Here is an 18,304-nt window from a genome sequence, read left to right on the forward strand (position 1 = left end):
ATATGTGTGTGTGTGTGTGACAATCTATAAAAAGTTTATGCACTCTAATAATTGGCAGTTGATGAAAGTATACATCATGACCTGAACTTGTCCTATTAGCCTACTCCTTTTTCTGCTTTTTCTTTTGTATTGCCGCTACTAAGCTAACCTAATTAAGTTGAAATTGTTGGTAATTGTTGCTTTATAGCGCTTCTTGCTTTTCTCAGCTACCCATGATCCACTGTTCTTATTGGCTGCCTCAACCGGCAGATTCAGAGTTCTCTTTCTCATCCACTGTTCTTATTGTCTGCTTCAGCCTTGTTTTCAGGAAGATTGAGAACTCTCTTTCTCTCTCTCTCTCTCCCTTCTCTCATAGTATCCTAATATGACAGCACAAATGCTAATTGGTTGGCATTTAACTCTAGACTAATTCAGTAGGTATATATTCAAATTATTTTTCTTGGGTACCTTTTGAAACCTCGTTGCCATATTAATGTAACTCCAACAAGTTTTGAAGCGGCATAATATTTTGATTTTTTTCATAATCTATTACTGTCAGGCACTTAATGCTGTGCATTGTGTTCGTTTCTCTACTGCCCATTGCGAAATGCCACTCTGCAATTAACTAACTAACATTGTCGACAGATGAAAATATATAAAGTTATGACAATCTCCACAACGAAACTTTAATGTTATAGATTACCTTAACTAGAAATTTCATCCCACCAGCCGTCTTTTTAAGCAGTAGTTTTCAAGCATTAATTGCTGTTCCTTCCATTTGTTGGGTATTAAATTCTCATCATGTGCGTGTCCCTATTGGACTACCAAGCTTAATTTCCTTTCTAGATCAAGCGGGAAAGAATTGACAGCATCATTCTATCGGCCGTTGTTTATGCTTCTTCCTTTTTGGATTTTGACACATTATACTCTTTTTCTCAAGTTTGAGATTCACAAGATTGAGACTGAATACGTAAATCTTTGAGTAGGTGGTGAAGGCAGTCAGGGACTGCTGAAAATACATATAATAAGAATGTATTTGAATCTCAGAGACAAATCACACGTTTCACAGGTTAGTAAATGGAGCATGGGATCCATATTGTAGAATTCTAAGTTCATTATTCAACATCTATTTTGGGTTTCATCATTCTAAGTTCACATATTTTAATTCTTTTTCTTATGATGGGTCATATCCTGTCCCTCCTGAGTTGTCAAGTTTGTGAATATGGCCGATTCCAGCTGGTTTCTGATAATGATGCAGCCAAAGCCACATTTGCTGCAGCAGGAATTCAGCATCCGCTTTCTCTCCATAGCCAATCATGCTAATTGTTGAGTCTATCATCAGTCTTTGTTATGCTAAGAAGAAAATAATCATAAAGCAGAAGAGGACAAGAAACAAGCAGACTATTATTTGTTTTTGCCTGCTGATGGGCTTTTTCATTCTGCTCTCTGTATTACTAGAAGGAGAAGACGATGACAGCGACGGCGACGGTGGCATCATATATGCCATGAAAATGACCCAACATGTAAAGATAAGAACTACCATCTTTTAAATTTTTTGAACTGGTTGAGTTCCATGTATGTCTTCCAAGATATGCGGACCAGATTGAGCTAAAGAGTGAAAAGATAACACAGTGGACATTTCATTCATGATAATGGTTGTAGACCCTGCCTTGGGCTCCTTCTTTTGCCTGGCTTGGTGGGTCAGCTCCAACACCATGAGGGATGAAGGCTATTAGGTGGCAGTCGCCGGAGAAACAAGAACTTTCATTGCAGAGACAAAACTATAGTTTCAAAATTTTAACAAGCGTCAAAATATAATTTTTTAAAATTACAAATAATTTTTTTTTTTTTTTAAATCTGAGGAGGGGCCATGGCCCCTGCCAACCCCCCCTCCTGCCTCCGCCCTGCGGGCGCTAGAAAGATAGCACGCTGAGCGAGAAAAGACCGGCCGGAGACCGCCGTCTAAGTGTTTAATTAGCGCAGCCAACTTAGTTAGTCGTGGGTATATATTTAGATTGGAATCCAGATTTTTTCTTCCACGATGCATTGATGTTTGTTTAGTACTTTTTTGTTCATGAAATTTGGATTATTAAACGGATTTGGTCATCGTGATCTGATGCCTGAATTCCTGAAGAAGCAAACTCCAGTTTCTTGGTAATCAATTTCAGATGAATGGGATATATATATGGCGGGACTCGATGTTGGTGCTTTTTACGTTTCTAAGCTGCAAGAGTACAGAAAATGCAAGCACAACAACTGCCATATTTCACAGTCCGCATTAATGCCCTTCATGATTCCTCATATATGTAAATGTTCTTTGACTAGATATCCTTATATACATGTGTAATAAGTACCAAAAATGTGCATGATCTCCCAATTCTTCTGTTTGGGATGATCATGCATGCTGTCATAGTGTCTTAATTAGACTCAACATGGTCCTGATCCATCTCCTTCTAACTACTAAGGAGAAGTAGATATACAATGACACATCCTCGGGACAAACTGGCCGGAGCCTAGCTGCATGGAACAAATCTCCTGGTCGACAGTCATCGGCCTGAATTATCCGGTACTCAAATCAAATCGGTGGACAAACTGTTCATCTCGGCCGCGGGCCGACAACGGAGAAATTTGCTCCGCGCCGTCACCATCTTAGAACTTACTCCGCAACCATAACATGGGGCCCTGGAGTTAAAGGCTGAGGCAAGAAGGGGCCATGCTGGTGTGGGTGCTGTTCCCTCTGTGTTGGGCCAATGTGTGCTGATGCCTTCACTTCCCTCTCCTTGGAGTCATGTTGCAGCCATTGTGGGGCTCTGTTGTACTAGAACAATTTGGCAAGCAACATGTGGGGACCTTGGCCCAGGTTTGAGCCAACCATGGGGACCTAACTTGATCAATGCGAAATGGGCCTCGACGGTCTGGTTGGGCTCAAAGGCAGCCTCTGTCATAGCTATCAATTAAACCTCATACTGCATCTTTGTGGAACAAATGCCTTATCAAAAATGTAAACTCAAACACTTTCTCATCCTCACTTCTGCTACTTTTAACTTTTCTTTCAGATACAGAGATCCCACCACCTGGTCGCGCGCCCATGTGACTCCGACGAATTGCGGTTTTACATGTGTACTCAAAAACATTGTGCATTCAATTCCCCATGGGATCATCAAACTAGTGACTAATTGGAGCAAGGTCTTGTCGGCCAAGCTGCCATCTAGGAGAGAAGTTTAAGTCATGATCATGACTAATGCAAGTTTCAGACTATATGCATGTATCTTCTCAATGAGCAAATGTGATGACTATAAGCCTCAAAGGAACCATGCACAACCGGGTGGCAAGGTGGCTCGCACTCATCGGGTTTGAGGTTTCAATCATGTGGTCATCGTCACTATCCAGCGTGTTATTCCTATGGGCTGCAAACACTGTAATCGAGTTGAATAATGTACTATATGTCCATCTAAGACCCAAAGAAAGCCAGAATCTAAGCATAAGGGTAAGGCCTCTAAGGTCTTACCCAAAAGACCGGTGTTCCTTTAGTAAACATTAAACAAATATATAAGATGATTACATATATGTAGATTGATTATGAGTCCCGGGTTTAACTTGATTGATGTATGAATGGTTTATAAATCAGTTTACCTAGTCTTCACATTTACACATTTACTCAATCAAGATGTTTCCTGCACCAAAGAGATCGAAGAGCAAGAGAGACAGAGACTCAACCTCCCCTGTTTGTGCGGGAGATTTACGAAGGAGTAGAAAAAGAATGGTTTGCACATTTACTTATACACAAAAACTCGTTACTTTTTGTTAATCAGGAGATCAAGTAGTTTTCTTCACTACCAAGTCACGTATGCATGTGATGATAGACAGCAACTTTTCTTCAACAGTCTCAAGTTTTTCTGATCCTGATCAGATTCTACCTGTTATACTTTTTTACATTTAAACAAAAATATAGAATATTATGTTTCAGATTTTGAATCTTTCTTACACATGGTTCTCTCTCTCTCTCTCTCTCTCTCTCTCTATATATATATATATATATATATACACACATGGCGATCTATTATGTGAAGTACTTAATCACTACAGATCGACCATCTATCATTTGGATTGTAGATGTTGTGCCAGCTTTCTTTTGTTTATATTATCTTTTTAATTCACGAAGCTTTATCACAACTACAAAGAGCGACCCAAATTTAATATGAGACCTTGACTGATACAGTATAGAGGTAACGAATGTGATGATCTAATGGTGGAACATGGACTTCTACCTAACACCATATTGCTTACCATCTTTGAATCGCTGGAGATAAAGTAACTTCCCCATAACACACTCTACAACTAGAGCTGCAATCTCTCTCTCTCTCTCTCTCTCTCTATATACATATATATATATATAGTCTCCATGAAAAGAAAACGTTGTAAGAAACAGCATAATAAATAGAAGGCCGTACCTAAATAAGTCACATTCGTTTCCCCTATACTCTATCTGTCAAAATCTCGTATTGAACTCGCACTGAAATTAAACTTGATGAAGTTAAAAGGAATCGAACCGGGAACAAGGGATACCGACAACCGGCCTTTATTAGCACATGCAGTGGCTCCTAATGCTCGTACTTCTTGCTGCATGTAGCAGAAGCAATGCACTGCAAGACTCGAACAAGATGAGTGCAAGCTACTCAACACCTACACCCCAATGCAATGAATTCAGCTTCACTTTGAGGCCTCAAACCCTAAAATAATGTCCCCATGCCTAACTCCTACACCTACCACTTAAAAAATGTCACCACTTTTGGAGATGAAAAGATGGGACTAGCGCTACATTGATTTTGCCCAATTATTGTCTTGCTTGTGCGTGCGTGCGTGTGTGTGTCTGTGTGTGTGTATATTCGGAGCTAGAGCTAGTGGGTAGCCCTATATATGGAACCCAATTCTAGTGGCATAGAAAGAGACACCTCCTCTTTGGATGAGACAGTTTACCTTTTAATTATATGGACTGGTGTTTGTATATTTTAATAATATAGCTTGTAGAATGAGCATGATGAATATAGTTTTTGATTCACAAAAAAAAACCTGGGGCTTGATTGGATCTGGTCCAGATCCAATTCATCTCTCTTTGATCCAGTATCAAATTCCTTGGATCAAAACCCGATCCGTATCAGTTAGTCCTTGATGAAACCAAACAGGCTGAAACTGATTGCAGAGTATAAACAAGATCACTTCAGAAAGGTGGAACCGTGAAGTCCTTTCACACACCCACACACATGCACACACACATATTCCCACTTTACTCTCATTTTGATATTAGTGATATTAGTCATGCCTCTTGTCATTTCTTGTTTGCAATTCTCATGCTCCATAAATAGTTCCCTCACACACGCATGCACATGCATGCATGCATGCATCCATGCATCCATTCACCTTTTCTCTCACACACATACACTTGTGTGTGTATTGTGTTTGTTTGGATGTTGTTAGATAACTAAAAATTAAAAATTTATCACTATAAAACAGTTGTCACATAAGCATTAGCGACTGTTCATGATGCAGCAATGAATTATGGTGTTTGCAGCGACGGATTTTCAGTTTTAGCCCTCTAAAGTTTATATTTGCTTGATATTATGCAGACATCAGTTCTAATTACAAAAGTTGAAGTGCGCTGCATGTCTGCTTCAGCCTATTTCACCAACCTTCATGTCGACCAGCGAGTACTCTCTATGCCTTTCGGTTAAAAAAAAAAATATTGACATCGAAATCATGTTTCTTCCATGTTTACATAAATTTATGACTTCCATATTGATCGAAGGGATTTTGAGGCTGAAGATCATCTCCTGTTGGTTTGTTTAAAGAAATTAGAGAAGTGCGTCCATGATGAACTCAAAGATTAATGGTTTAGCTTTCTGTTCCCACAACATCTTATCTAAAAATATTTTCATGGTACTTTCTGTCACTGTGTATATACTCTGAATCTACTGTTTGTGCTGATAGGTTAAGAGACATAATTTAAATCACCAGACAACATGATTGATATGCATATGTCATTGGAATTAATATTCCACATTTCGTCCATGCTGGTCTAATTGCAAAATACACAGTTCGAAAACAATTATGAACTCAACTCCAATAAAAATGTATTCGCATCTCATAAATTAAAAAAAAAAAACAATGCTATCAATTAGTTTTGAACAAGAATAAGAAAATAGTTCATGAAAAGGGCGATATAGATATATCACCCACCTGCCCTCTCACAAATTCCATTTCTTTGCAAGTAAGTGCGTTTTTTTTATTGTCCAAACACTAGAAATATCATCTACATATATGCACACGATATAATATATATGTGTACATATTATTTATTAGAAACCAATTCTTGTCAGCATGCGTCATATATAGCATCTCTCTTTCTCTCTCTAAACTGATGGCTCACATCGTGCATTGCAATACTTTGGAATAATGGCACTTTATTCATATATCCGTTCTCTACTTGCCGGGCATAGTTGATAAGTAGGCCATGAAATTTGTTCTCTACTTCCTGATCAATATGCCCATATTTTCTTCAAACGGATTCATGGACTATAGTGTTTCAAAGAACAAACATTCCTGTTACCAAATGCCCTTTTATTGTTCTACCAGATCTGAAAGCAACAAATCAAACATACTCTTGGAGGACATTGGGTAAGAAGAACATTATGTTCTTAAAACATTTATTCTCATAAGATTAACCTTATTGACAAAAGGTCGTGACAATGGTTCAGCTGCACATATTTGTGATTTGTGTTGCATACTGAGTCCTTGTTCATATTCAAATTGTAAATACAATCCAGTTCCATGCATATGAATTCAAGTTTATCCAGATTTATGCATTTAAAATCAGATTCACTGATCCATTATTTTCCTATCTATTCTTCGGGTCCATTTATAAAGGAGACCATGTTTGCATTTTTTATTTTTGCTAGCTTGTTTATTTGCTTTCCTGCTTGTTTTCCTTGAGTTTCAAATAATGTTTTCTTCCTTCTCAATGTCTTTTCGGAGGCATCTGATAGAATTGGAACGATACAGAGAAGATTAGTATGGCCCCTGCGCAAGATGACACACTTTTTTCTTCCCCGTATTCAACAGTGAAGTTTAAGATTAAAAAAAAAAAAATCTTATTCCTGCACTAGGATGACACGATTTGGAACATGGTGTTCCGTGAATGTGTTCTAAAAGATAGACACATTCATAGAATATCGTTATATAGCATCTGTTACCAAACACCCTATGAGGGACAAACTTTGGTGCAAATTGTTTTCATCTTTAAGTTTCATCCACAAAATGAGCTTGAATTGACAAGATAAATTCATTCTTAACAAATCTTCTTTTTTTGGTGTACATTTATCTAAATTTGAGCTTCGTTAACAAAGCGACCTTGATCTTTACAAAGACATGATAACTTGTACTCTTAACAAATTCTCATGCATTAAGCGAGCTTGAATTCAAAGGCATTTCAAAAAAAAACCAGAGAAAGTGTCAGCCTTTGCTCAATGTAGTTGAACTGATTAAATCTGTACAAAGGAATGCTTAAGCTAATGTACTCGAATTGGTCAAACCAATAAGTTGATAACTAAGCTGCAAAAATCAATAATTGATTTTTCAATACTGTTAGGATCGAGAATCAACATTGCATCAAGCTACAGAAATTCTGGCGATGATAATTAAACTTTTACGGTGTCTTAATTATACGCTTAAATGATATCACTTTTACGTTTTGTTTGTAATGTTTTGGTTATGAAATTTGCAAGAAAATAAATCAGATATGTAAAAATTAGTTCAAACTAACTAATATTGATTCCATAAAAATTTAAATAATATACAACACATCTGCATGGTTTAGTTTTAAATGAGAAATCACTGATAATCCAACTTATACGTGATAAGATAGGATTTCCGATGTATATAAACGGACCACACATATCAGAATTTTATCATTTATTTAAGGTCGACTGTCGAGTCGTCGACACTACCTTATAAAGTTTTAAATGCATTTCATATCTCAAGAAAAACATAACAAGATATAGAAATATCATGATTAACTAGAAAGATCAGTTCATAGAATCTGACAGACGAAAAACTTGATCAATGGAGAAATAGAGCAGCTAAGCATTAGTGGTAAATCTCGTCCCAGATCCCCTGTCAGTGCTGTTCACAGACCACCCACCTCTTCTCCTTCAACGCATAGTGGGACCAGAAGAGATTTTATCTTTTGAACGAAGTGAAGTGATAGGAAGAGAACAGTGCGGGCAGGAAATTATCTCTATCCATTACACGAGGGGGCGTGGATCAAAGAGATTAGGAAATTTATCCATCCACCCAGCAACCTTTGAGGGGATTCAAATACCGATGTGGAGAAGAAGACAGATTCAACGATAGGCCTGCAATTAGTATTAAAATTTATCTAGTTCCAGGAAGTGTTTGGTATAGAGAAACTTGCAATATACAGTGCTGCATTTTCCAAGGAATGAAGAACAAAAACAGATCTACCAAGAGAAGGATCTATCCAAGGAAGAAACTTATAGACTGCACTATTCTTTCCCTGCACTTCTCATGAGGGGCATGAATGAACAGAAAACAATGCAAGTTATAGTGAAATAGGAAATGACGAAAGTTGGCTTTAACTAATTTTATTCCATTTATTTTTTATTTCTCCTAGTTACCTCCTCATATCCATGCAAGCATTGTAAAATTTCTTGTAGTATATCTAGTAATAAATTAATTTCTCCAACCAAGCAACTACTCTCTCTCTCTCCCCTACCTAGCTCTTTTTTTTTTTCTTGTGGTTGTCTGCCAAGATGAGGAAAATGACTTAGGAAATTGAAAATTTGTTGAGATGGTAGGATTTAATTTTTGTTTAAACTGGAAGAAATGGTTGCTTCATCAAACAGAGGGGAGAAACTAGGAAATTAGGTTTATCTGATGAACTATGATCATATGTTCTGAAGGACCAAAAACAAATCTGCTGCCAAGGCATGATTCCCCCTCTCCATGCTATGCAAGCTGATCATGCAGAACATATGAACATGGCCCCAAGGACACTAATGAGAAAAACTAAACATGATACTGCACCAGAAAAGAAGACCAATATCAGAAAAACTTATACAGATGCAGCATTTGACCGTCTAAAAACTTGAAGAAGGATCTTTAAGCTTCCATCTGAACCACATAAACCTGCAATTTATGGTGTTAAATGTCGATCAAAGCCAACCTGAAAATGAAAGCCACCTAGAGGGATGACCCCTTATCAAGTATTTATATGTTATTCCTTTATTTAGCAATTGGCTATAGAGACAACAGACTTCTTATAGATTGTAAAAAAGTAGCAAGTCACTACCATTATCATCAGGGTATCGGAAGCAAGGACATAAGCATCAAACTTCAGACCTGGAAATGGAGAAGAAGGAAGATTAATATTTCATACAGAAGGACATTCGAACATCACTCCTGAACAGGATTGATTTCTCTACATAAAGGTATTTAGACAAGTTACAGACTCACCAAAGTTTCATACAAAAACAATTAAAGAAGAGAACTGCAAAGCAACTAAAAGAAGAGAAAATGGTACAATGATGGCTTCCACAAGCAAACACCCCTCCAGAACATCATGGTGAATAAATGTAGACCCATAACCCTCGGTGACATGGTTTATAGGGCTTTTGAACCACCCAGCCAGTCAAGTTCTTAACTTGTGGTCCATTTATGTGAAATAAAACATGGTAATGGCATTTCTTTCATGGGTCCAACCAATGAAAAAAAATCTACATAAAAAAAATGTCTTAGACAATGAAACCTTGATTGCATACTTTGTTGCATTCAAGAGTTTATGGCATACAAATTAATAAGCCAAAGTAGCTAACTAGCTGTGCCATTTGCATATAGGAATTCCAAAAAAAAGACCTAAAAGTTTCTTCTCTCATTTCAGTTGCTAACATGAAAATTTACATGATAAAACAGAACCTACAGGGAATTTTATAACCGGAGATGATCAATACAAAATTATTAGGAAGGTTATCAAAAACTTTATGAAGAAACTAGTTGCCTCAATTCAAGCAAATGCTCCTCATTTGAAATATGAAGATTAAGCCGGAGGTTTGTCATCAATGCTTCCTGCTCCCAGCTTAAGGGACCAGAAGCATACAGAGCCTCCATGGTGGAACGGTAGGCATGCAACTCTAACTTATGGATTTTTGCAGCCAGCTCTTCTTTGGTGGCAGAGGGGCATTCTTTCCCATATCCCAAAGCACATGAAGACTGTGCATCATCAAAACAGCCATCAATATCTTTGCTGCGGTATGTTTTGCATTGTTGACGTAGACTGTTGCAGGGTTTGCTAGTAGAACAGCTACCGACAGAGCAAGCAGCACTTTCAGCTCCATTAAAATCTACATTTCTTGAAGATAGCCATCTGGTGTCAATGACTGGTTGCTGATCTTCAACATTCATTTCAAAATTTCCAGTGGTTCTGTCCCTAAAGGAGGAATGTATGCACTGTTCACCCATCATTCTATGAGGAAAAGCAACTGCATCCACCTTTTTCAACAACCTCTCTGAAAACTGTCCCCATACCTTCTCTTTGGGCTCACGCACTTTATCTGCTTCTGCATGTGGTGGGGTGACATGACTGCCCTTTCTCTTTATCATCCTAAATGAAAAAGAATCATTACATGGTTCCTGAAAATCAGCAAGCTTCTGGACAAGGACATGGCCACCTGCCTGGTCAAATTTCATATTGGTTGTCATCATCTGCCTGGAGCAGCGCCTCTTGTAACACTTTGTCCTTGAAAAGTTACTCTCATTGCCATAGTTATGATTGTCAGTACACTGCATGAATGGAAAATAATCAGAACTATATAGATGCCCTGAAATCTTATGACCACATGTCAACATAGAATTTGATGACCAGGAACAGCACTACTAATAAGCCAAACTTTAATGGCTCTTCAAAAATAAAAATAACAGTGAAAAGGCTACTGAGGCCTTATAAGGATAATTTTTTGCACGAACTTAAGAATTTATGAAGGTGAATATATGCAGCATGATCTGAAAGGAAGAAGACATACAACATAAGATTTCACAAAGAAGAAGTGCAGAAGTTACTAAATTTCAAAATGTGTCTAAATATGCGCCAAATAAGATGAGATGTTGCTATGAAAAAACTCACAAAAGTATCATCACATATTTTCAACATATATTCATGGTCAAATTTATTCAAACTAATGAAGATCAATTGAAAAATATGTACGCAAATATATCAACAAGTTCTGATACTTCTAGCAATGGTAAAAAAAGAAAAAATCTATACCAAGTCAACAACTCATTCAAGTAAACTCACAAAAAGCATGTTTTATTTTCCAATGCAAAGGAATGGTATAAGAAAGCATGCTTGGATAGAGAAACAACATCTATCGGCCACATCACATTTACAAGGCCACAGAAACCACCTCTAAGTTTGTACAGAGAGAACATGTCTGCAGAGATTAGGTAATCAACTAAAAGTATCAGTCAACAATGAAAAATTAAAAAGACCAGCTTTGAAGAATTAAAGTTTTCTCTTTTCTGTTTTAGCATATTTAAATTTACAAAATTTCCTGTTTCTGAACTCAACTAGATAATGTCGTTTTACATGAATGGCTATGCAGATGCAAGACGCAAGGTGGATATGCCTCAAGACTGTAATGTGTGCATATGTACGCATGCATGTGTACTCATGCACATGGACCGATAGAATAGATTTAAGGCCAGTTTATTCATAAAGTATTTGGGTACGTATGATTGGCAAAATATATATCATTAGGCCAGGTGGGAGAATGTTGGAATTATTGCCTTAATCCAATCTTAATGGCCTTAATGATATGATAAAGAAATTCCAACTCTAAGCAGTTGATTATGATATACATACCCATGACCATGATAGTCATTTGAGTCTCTATGTATGTGTACATTTTTTATGAGAGAATGAACACGGTGGAGAATCAAGCAACACATCACTTGAGAATTTAGAGACATTAAGAAAAATACCCCTAAAGCAATCAAGCATGGATACAATCTTAAGTGAAAGCAATTAAAGTAACTCTATATCATTATTAAAACATCATATATGAAATTGAACAGTAACATGATTAAGAACAAAACCGTAAGAATACAAATGAACATAAAAAAGGAAATGGAAATAGTAAGTTAGTGGCAAAGTGTTAACCATGTCCACACTATTTTAACCACAATCATGCAATATCTCGTATTGCGTGTCAAGGTGGGATTCAAGTAGGGGTCTACATACTATAGCATAATACATGCAATATGACAATAAAATGTGCTAACACTAATTCAAATTAGAGAGACCCCAAGGTCACAGCTAACTAAGTCAATAAAGAAGACAAAGCGGTATCCCGGAAAAAAGGAACAGAAGGTATTCTAAATCTCACGCCATTTGATAAGGGAAAATGTGGTGGAAACAAGATTAGCTCCTCAAACTACTAGAGAAGTAACAGGAACTGCAAACTTTTGCAGCTGAAAAAAGACAGGCAAAGAATGCTTAATCACATAATACCATGATCTTGGAATGAGCCAGATATGTGAAGAGGTAGAAGCAGAATTTACGTACCCAAGCAGAGAAACAATTATAAAAACTCTCGTCAGGGTAAACCATCAGATCATGCACCAAAGGGGGGGAAAGGTTGCCTTGATTCTTTCCTTTAGAATTGGCCGAACAAAGAAACAAATAACTTAGCTGCTGACTTTTTTTAATTTCTCTCTTTCTAGCTCAGTTCTAATATATGATCAGGCATTTTTAACATCAACACATGAATCTCCGTTCTCACAGAGTAATCGTTTATTAGTAAATGGTAGTCATTATCATAAGCAACAAGCAGCTAATATCATCATTTGACAATCATTTCATAAAATTTGTTCTACAGAACAAAAAATAACCCTCGCAAAGTCCAAAAGTAAATCAAATACTGAGTCAGAAACGACTGGTATACCTTCCTGAACATCTTCAGCTGATCATCCCTGTCCGTTCGTCCCATCGGGGCAGTAGGCTCACCCACCGTCTTCTTTTCCAAGGTTTCAACCTCAACGAGTTTGACTGAATTGCGAGGAATCAAATTTGTAGCAGGCGAGGTGGGTCGCAGCCCAATGGCATGGCCAGGCGCCCTATCAAGATCCACGGGGCCACTCCCTTTCCGGTCTACACCACCACTAGGATTCTTTCTCTTCATCCTCAACACTCAAGCTGAAAATTCTTGGATCCTTAACCAGAGATGAAAACAACATCAATCAGTACATATTTTATCGGTTGATAAACTAAAACCAACAGGAATTCCTTCGGAAGTGCAGTTATCTACAGGCAAATGCAGAAACAGAAAGGCAGGGGCTTCCTAAAAACAGATGCACATCTGTTTGCCCATCAAAAAACAACAGCAGCCCAGAAGCCAAAAACCAATCTTGAAAAACTTTAAGCACTTTCTCGCCTGGTGAACAAGCAAATATATATCAAAAAATATTAAATAACAAATTTTAAAATAAAAAAACCCAATAATAACGAAGAAATCAATGAGCCTCTAGATATTGAATCCAACCAAAATTAAAACTAAGGCATCTTTTCCTCCTCCAGGAAAAAGGAGAACATCCACATAACAGTTACAATATGATCCAAACAGCAGATACAAGAAAGAAAAAATGTGGTAAACTAGTTTAATTAGAGACACACGCAGGCAAGTAAATATGGAGAAAAAAAAAACCAAAAGATTTTCTAACCTTTGAAAGATTGGTATCCCCTTCTCTATCTCTCTTTCTGAGCTAAAGATTGCAGGATGGTCGATTATTTGGTGGAAATTTATGAGATTTCCGGGTATTCAAAATTAATAACAATATTATTACTTTCCCGTTTTTTTTTTTTAATCTCTGTGGAGGAAGAGATGAAGAGAGAGAGAGAGAAGTAAAGGAAACCCAATTTGACGTGGTTTTCAAGTTCGCTAGAGACAAAGCAAATGTTAGACGGTTTTGAGGAAGAGGCTTGCGGGTTTCCCTGATACCCCTCTTCTCTTATCTCTTCCGTTATTATTATTGTGACTTTCCCTTTTATCGCTTTGGCACCTTCTCTGATCTCTCTCTCTCTCTCTTTATATATATATATATATAGACGTCTCTGCTGAAGAAAAAGATTGGTATCATTGGATGATGCATCCTTGTAGATAAAAGGCCGTCTTCAATTGGATTATGCTCAGAGAGAGATAGAGAGAGAAAGAGATATACCAAAAAGCTCTTTCTGCACATCCAGATTCATATTGTGTTAATCCAATCAATTAAATATCATATTCAGTCATGTTTTACTGCGTTAGTTCTGTTGTAAATATCATATTCAGTAACCTAAATTCGTGAAAAAATTTACCCGCTTTCATGTAATCTAGTTGGTTTCTTTTTCTAATTTTCTAACTTATTGAAAGATCTGAACCCTAACGTGCATCAGAATCCTTTTTGATGATCCACTGACAAACAATGAATCAATTTGGAATAACTGAAAAAGATATATTTCTTGGCCCAAAAAATCACAGAAAAGTGGTTGACTTTTGAGCTTCCAATTATGCTGAACACATCTTTCACATTCGGATTGGATTAATACTGCAATAGCGCCTAAACCAAAAATGGAAGCTCTAATACTGCAATCTGGCCTTGTATGTAAATTTTCGATTATGTATGTCACAGATGATTCTTAGATCATCTCATTTGGATATAAAAACATGAATCTTCATGTCTAAAAGCTGGCACCTAATGGGAAGTTGATTTTTCAAGCTCTTAAAATACCCATAATTTAAAAATCATTTTAATACTAAAACTGTATACAGATAGATATCTATTGGATTTAGTAAACAAAAAAAATATCATTTATGATGATGAAGCCAAGTTTTGTATTGAATGATTGTTGGCGCAGCTGTATATATAGAGGTAGAAATATGTTCTGGAGAAACTCTAATCCAATGTCTTGGATTATCACATTTGGATATAAAATATGGAATTTTCAAGTCCCAAAAACTAGTGTAATATAGATCTTTGATTTGTTTAAACTGTCGAGACACCCATATTCATATCACAATTACATAATGTCAAAGTGGTTTTTGAATTATAAAAAAATAAATTCAGATCACTTAGGTTTCCATCATTACATTAACATAGGTGTCTGCATCATGTGTTCGCTAACTAGATCTGATTCCCCAATTTGAATAAATATGAACTAAGAAAAACATATCGCCGACACATGGATTTATTTGTATATGACCTAAAAAACAATTTTCTAAATATGTTTGCTTTATAAAATTCTCTATTGCATGAAAATGAACTTGACTTATTTCAAGATTTCAAGCGTGGAGTTCACATTTATCCACTAAGCTTTGCAAACATTATATATATATATATATATATATATATATATATATATATAAAGAAAAGCTTAGTTATGGTATGAAAAGTTGTTAATTTTTTATCACATAAGACATGTTGACTAAATCAAACCCTATAAGCGCGTTTGGCATGATCATTTGTTAGAAATAGACTCTTGAATCATGTTCTTTTGACCAAGAATGTGGCTTCTAAAGACTCGAAAAACATTAAAATATCATACGCTGTTGATTTCTAAAATTTCTCTAAACCTAAGGGACTTAGATCACAAGTTTCGCAACCATGTGGTAATTTCCACGTTAAAGGAAAAAGTTCTGAAATTTAGGGAATTTCAGACATATAGATATTTGTCATTTTGAGCTTTTAAATATTAGAAAAATATTACTCTTGAATCGGTCAATTGTCCGACTCAATCCAATTTCAATAAGTACATCATGTTTTCTGTCAAGAAAACAATATAGTTCAAGAACTTGGACCAAATATGAAGCATAAAAATTCCCAACTATCAATATTACATGGTTGAATAAGAGGAACCAATATAGATTATGTTGGTCCAACTTATTGTTATTTACACGAATTTATAGTCCAATAAATGTTTACTTTTTCCATAGAATTATAATTTCCACTAGTTGTGAACTTCCATTAGCATGACTCATTTGTCATTTAATTAAATATGGAATGGATCTTATATTTTTTCAGCATCAAATCTTATGATGCATCAAACATCAAAATCAGTCAATTGGTGTGAATAACCCATTCCAAATACAACTGCATGGCTGGTAATTAAACCTCTTTTTTTTTTTAACCTGATCATACAGATAGATTCAACATGTCTTATGAGTCAAATTTTTATCTTAGATAATTATTTTATACAAAATTATTATTTTTATGTCATAGACATTCCTCCTTATACATAGAAATAATAGTATGAGTAATTGCCAAAGAAACAAATCCCAACAGCTGAATTTAATTAAAAACTTGGTAGATTATTTTTATTTTTAGTTGGATTTGCAATATTATAAGAATGAGAAATGAGTTTTGGGAAAATTATTTTTATTTTAATGAGAAAGAGAAAATAATAATAGAAAAGCACATAGACCACAGGGAAAGCAAGTGGTTTTGGATTGGCCCGATCTTTGGGCAGTAGTTCTCGTAAAAGGGACATTTGCCGAAGAAGGCGTTGGGACGTGGGGCCCAACTTTATCAACACTAGATTGTGGCCCTCCCACATTTGTGGCCTCTCCGTCAAGCAACTAAGCTGTCAAATGCTGATGTCGATGGACCGGATCCAACGCAAATATGAGCCCATGAGGAACTAATTAACAAGTTGATTTAAGGTTTTTGTAGGTGAACCGGGAGATCCACTAACTAACTAGCTCATTGTTTTCGTAAGATACACGATCTACTTTTGGTGTCTCGGAATGATGTCTTTATTGCGCTTAGGGGTGAGCAACAAGTCGAGATGCTCGAGCCCGACTCGTTAAAGCTCGGCTCATGAATGAGTTCGAGCTGAGTCATTTGCTTAACAAGTCGAGCTCCAGTTCGTGAGTCGACTCGTTCAAATGATCAAGTTGAGTTCGAACTCAACACGTAACTGCCGAGTCGAGCTCGAGACTTAATCGAGTTTGTCGAGCATTAATCAAGTCGATACATTCAAGCTAGTTTGTTGAGCTCTAATCGAGTCGAGTTTGAACTCAACACATAATGATGAATATCAGTTCTATTCAACGAGTTTGTCGACGTAACGATGAATATCGATTATATTCTCAATCGAATCGAGTCGAGCTTGAGTTCATGAATATCAATTCTATTCAATGAGTTTGTCGAGTCTTAATTGAGTCGAACTCGAGTTCAACACATAACGATGAATATCAATTTTGTTCATTGTCGAGCCTTAATCGAGTCGAGCTCGAGCTCAACACGTAACTGCCGGGTCGAGCTCGAGCTGCTTCCGTCAAGCTATTCTCGAGTTCGATGTTTCATTAGTCGAGCCGAGCTCGAGCTGACTGAACTCGGGCTCGTGTTCACCCCTAGTTGCACCCCAATTTACACATCTATGTAGCACATAAGGTTAACTGTCTCTAACACTTTAAATGAAGATTACTCGCCTATCAACTCTCATCCAAGTGATTTTAATGTGGCAGTTTTTGCACTCCTCTATAAATCCAAATCCCAATGAAGATTACTCGCCCGATGCTTAGGCTTACTTGCGACAAATGTGAGGGAAAGACATTTAAAAAAGTTTTGAGTGGGCTCATAAGAGTTACACCATATAGCTGAACCCAGCCCATTCTTGAAGATGGGTGGTCCGCCCAAGCAGCTGCGTACACCTGGCTGGGTCACTGCTTGATTACTACTACTCCTACATTTGTCTTTGTCTTTTTTCTTCATTGCGAGTTTTAAACCATGCTTTTTTGAAATATTTTACAGCATTGATTTTTTTATGCTCTATAAATCTTTATAAGCTTTCATGGTCATTTGATGGACGAGCTGTTACTTTATCAACCAGATCATGTAAGTCAAATGTTACTGGTTTCTTTAAGAAAAAGAAGCCATGTTGGTATATATTTGGTAGTATTATCATAAAGATACCATTGCCTCATGGGGACCGGCTCAGTAAGGGCGTGTTTGTTTCTGCCACTGTTTAACCAAACTGTAGATCTTCAATCCACGTTTCCTGGCCCCACTTAATATATATATATATATATATATATATATATATATATATATATATATATATATATATATATATATATATATATATATATATATATATATATATATATATATATATATAATATATATATATATATATATATATATATATATATATATATATATATATATATATATATATATATATATATGCAGGTAAATTTTAAACAATTTCATTTGCCTTATA

General features: G+C 36.3%; 1 protein-coding gene and 1 pseudogene across 1 annotated transcript; one reads left to right on the forward strand and one right to left on the reverse strand.

The window, feature by feature from the left end:
- The first annotated feature begins 6,996 nt into the window (after nucleotides 1-6,996).
- LOC116246510 (U6 spliceosomal RNA) lies at nucleotides 6,997-7,090 on the forward strand (annotated as a pseudogene).
- A 2,112-nt stretch (nucleotides 7,091-9,202) lies between these two features.
- LOC116247914 (uncharacterized) lies at nucleotides 9,203-14,091 on the reverse strand. The gene is made up of 3 exons (XM_031620369.2): nucleotides 13,765-14,091; nucleotides 12,990-13,257; nucleotides 9,203-10,830 (listed from the first exon to the last, which is right to left on the reverse strand). The coding sequence occupies exons 2-3, from the start codon at nucleotides 13,224-13,226 to the stop codon at nucleotides 10,030-10,032; spliced, it is 1,038 nt and encodes a 345-aa protein (XP_031476229.1). The 5' UTR covers nucleotides 13,227-13,257; nucleotides 13,765-14,091; the 3' UTR covers nucleotides 9,203-10,029.
- Between the last annotated feature and the right edge of the window lie 4,213 nt (nucleotides 14,092-18,304).

Source organism: Nymphaea colorata, chromosome 1 (genome assembly GCF_008831285.2).
Source record: "Nymphaea colorata isolate Beijing-Zhang1983 chromosome 1, ASM883128v2, whole genome shotgun sequence".
Taxonomy (NCBI): Eukaryota; Viridiplantae; Streptophyta; class Magnoliopsida; order Nymphaeales; family Nymphaeaceae; genus Nymphaea; species Nymphaea colorata.

Excerpts from the sequence above, each read along its gene's own strand:
- LOC116247914 (XM_031620369.2), bottom strand. The coding sequence starts at position 13,226 with ATGAAGAGAAAGAATCCTAGTGGTGGTGTAGACCGGAAAGGGAGTGGC. Across the intron at positions 10,831-12,989 it reads AGCTGAAGATGTTCAGGAAG|TGTACTGACAATCATAACTA; the intron begins GTATACCAGTCG and ends CCATTCATGCAG.